General features: G+C 51.6%; 1 protein-coding gene across 1 annotated transcript in view; it reads left to right on the forward strand.

Moving 5' to 3' along the window:
* Positions 1-440: 440 nt before the first annotated feature.
* Positions 441-2,209, forward strand: part of FZD1 (frizzled class receptor 1) — a 2,314-nt gene continuing 545 nt past the window's right edge. Inside the window, exon 1 of the mRNA XM_075827677.1 lies at positions 441-2,209. This exon is cut by the window's right edge and continues 545 nt beyond it. Within this exon, the coding sequence (XP_075683792.1) occupies positions 568-2,209 (1,642 nt within the window). The 5' untranslated portion in view covers positions 441-567.

Genomic DNA, 2,209 nt, shown 5'->3' on the forward strand with positions numbered 1-2,209 from the left:
AAAAATTGTATTGTCACCGGAAACAGTAGCATTACTTCTAGGGGAGAATATCTCCGTACATACAGCACCCCACACGTACGGTGCGACACACAGCCCCACTACATAATGTACACAATGTCACCAACGCCTATTGAGCCATCAGTCAATATACATGAAATGAACCTATATTTAAAGGGCCAGCTCTTGCCAGTGGCTGTCATCACTCAGGCTTGGCATGCAATGTGCTATATTTAGAGCTGTGTCTTCCTGATAGAGAAGAATGGGGCAGCAGCAGCCGACAAGACTGAGGAGAGAAACTTTCCGACGAGCTGTCAGGACACAGTTGTGAGAGGATCCCTTACTTAGCAGACAAGTTCGCATCGGTTTCAAGGCTCCTCCCTCTCGCTGGAGAGGCGGGCAGCGGGGAGCCTGGAAACGGCCCAGATAAGTTGAAGGATTGATACAAATGTATCAGAGTGAGTTGCGCTCTGCTCCTGACTGCAGCCACCGAGGAGACCGGGAGGAGATTATCACCCAGCGGGCGCGCACAGCTACTCCGAGGCTTCATGCTGCACCCACTCAACTCTCATGGCAAGGGATCCTGGCAGCAGCATGGCACAGCGGGGCTCCAATAAACTTTGCAGCCTGCTGGCGCTGCTCTGTGCCAGCCTGGCGGTGGAGGCGCAGTATAATGGAGAGAAGGGCATCTCTGTCCCGGACCACGGTTACTGCCAACCCATCTCCATCCCCCTCTGCACGGATATCGCTTACAACCAGACTATCATGCCCAATCTGCTTGGGCACACTAACCAGGAGGATGCTGGGCTGGAGGTGCATCAGTTCTACCCGCTGGTGAAGGTTCAGTGCTCTCCAGAGCTGAAGTTCTTCCTCTGCTCCATGTATGCACCAGTTTGCACGGTGCTGGAGCAGGCGTTACCGCCTTGTCGCTCGCTGTGTGAACGGGCCAGGCAGGGCTGCGAGGCGCTGATGAATAAGTTCGGCTTCCAGTGGCCGGAGAGTCTGCGCTGTGAGAAGTTCCCAGTAAATGGGGCAGGGGAGCTGTGTGTGGGGCAGAACACCTCGGATAAGGGCACCCCTACACCAGCTGTACCAGTGCTGTGGACCAGCAACCCTAACATCAGATCACCCTACAGGGACAAGTTCACCTGCCCCCGGGCACTAAAGGTGCCCGCTTATGTCAACTACCACTTCTTGGGGGAAAAGGACTGCGGTGCCCCTTGTGAGGCTGGCAAAGTGCACGGGCTGATGTATTTTGCGCCAGAAGAATTGCGCTTCTCCCGCATATGGATAGGGATATGGTCAGTACTTTGTTGTGCGTCCACCCTATTCACTGTTCTTACTTACCTGGTGGACATGAAACGCTTCAGCTACCCAGAGAGACCCATCATCTTCCTCTCCGGGTGCTACACCATGGTGGCCATCGCCTACATTGCTGGTTTCCTACTAGAAGACAAAGTGGTGTGCAATGAGAGGTTCGTAGAGGATAGCTACAAGACAGTGGTCCAGGGCACCAAGAAAGAGGGCTGCACCTTCCTCTTCATGATGCTTTACTTCTTCAGCATGGCCAGCTCTATCTGGTGGGTCATACTCTCACTCACTTGGTTTTTAGCAGCTGGCATGAAATGGGGACATGAAGCCATAGAAGCTAATTCTCAGTACTTCCACTTGGCAGCGTGGGCAGTGCCAGCTATTAAAACCATCACCATCTTGGCCGTGGGACAAGTGGACGGAGATATTCTCAGTGGGGTTTGCTTTGTTGGAATAAATAACGTGGATGCCCTACGCGGATTTGTCTTGGCCCCACTTTTTGTTTACTTGTTCATTGGCACTTCTTTTCTACTGGCCGGTTTTGTGTCCCTCTTCAGGATCAGAACCATTATGAAACATGATGGCACCAAAACTGAAAAGTTGGAGAAGCTGATGGTGAGGATAGGCATCTTCAGTGTCCTCTACACGGTTCCGGCCACTATTGTCATTGCTTGTTATTTTTATGAACAGGCTTTTAGGGAACAGTGGGAGAAAAGTTGGGTAAGCCAAAGTTGCAAGACCTATGCTGTCCAATGCCCCAGTACCCACCATCCGCCCATGACGCCGGATTTTACCGTCTTCATGATCAAATATCTCATGACCTTAATTGTAGGAATAACCTCTGGTTTTTGGATCTGGTCTGGCAAAACTCTTAATTCCTGGAGAAAGTTTTATACAAGAC

This window comes from Rhinoderma darwinii, chromosome 5 (genome assembly GCF_050947455.1).
Source record: "Rhinoderma darwinii isolate aRhiDar2 chromosome 5, aRhiDar2.hap1, whole genome shotgun sequence".
Lineage (NCBI taxonomy): Eukaryota > Metazoa > Chordata > Amphibia > Anura > Rhinodermatidae > Rhinoderma > Rhinoderma darwinii.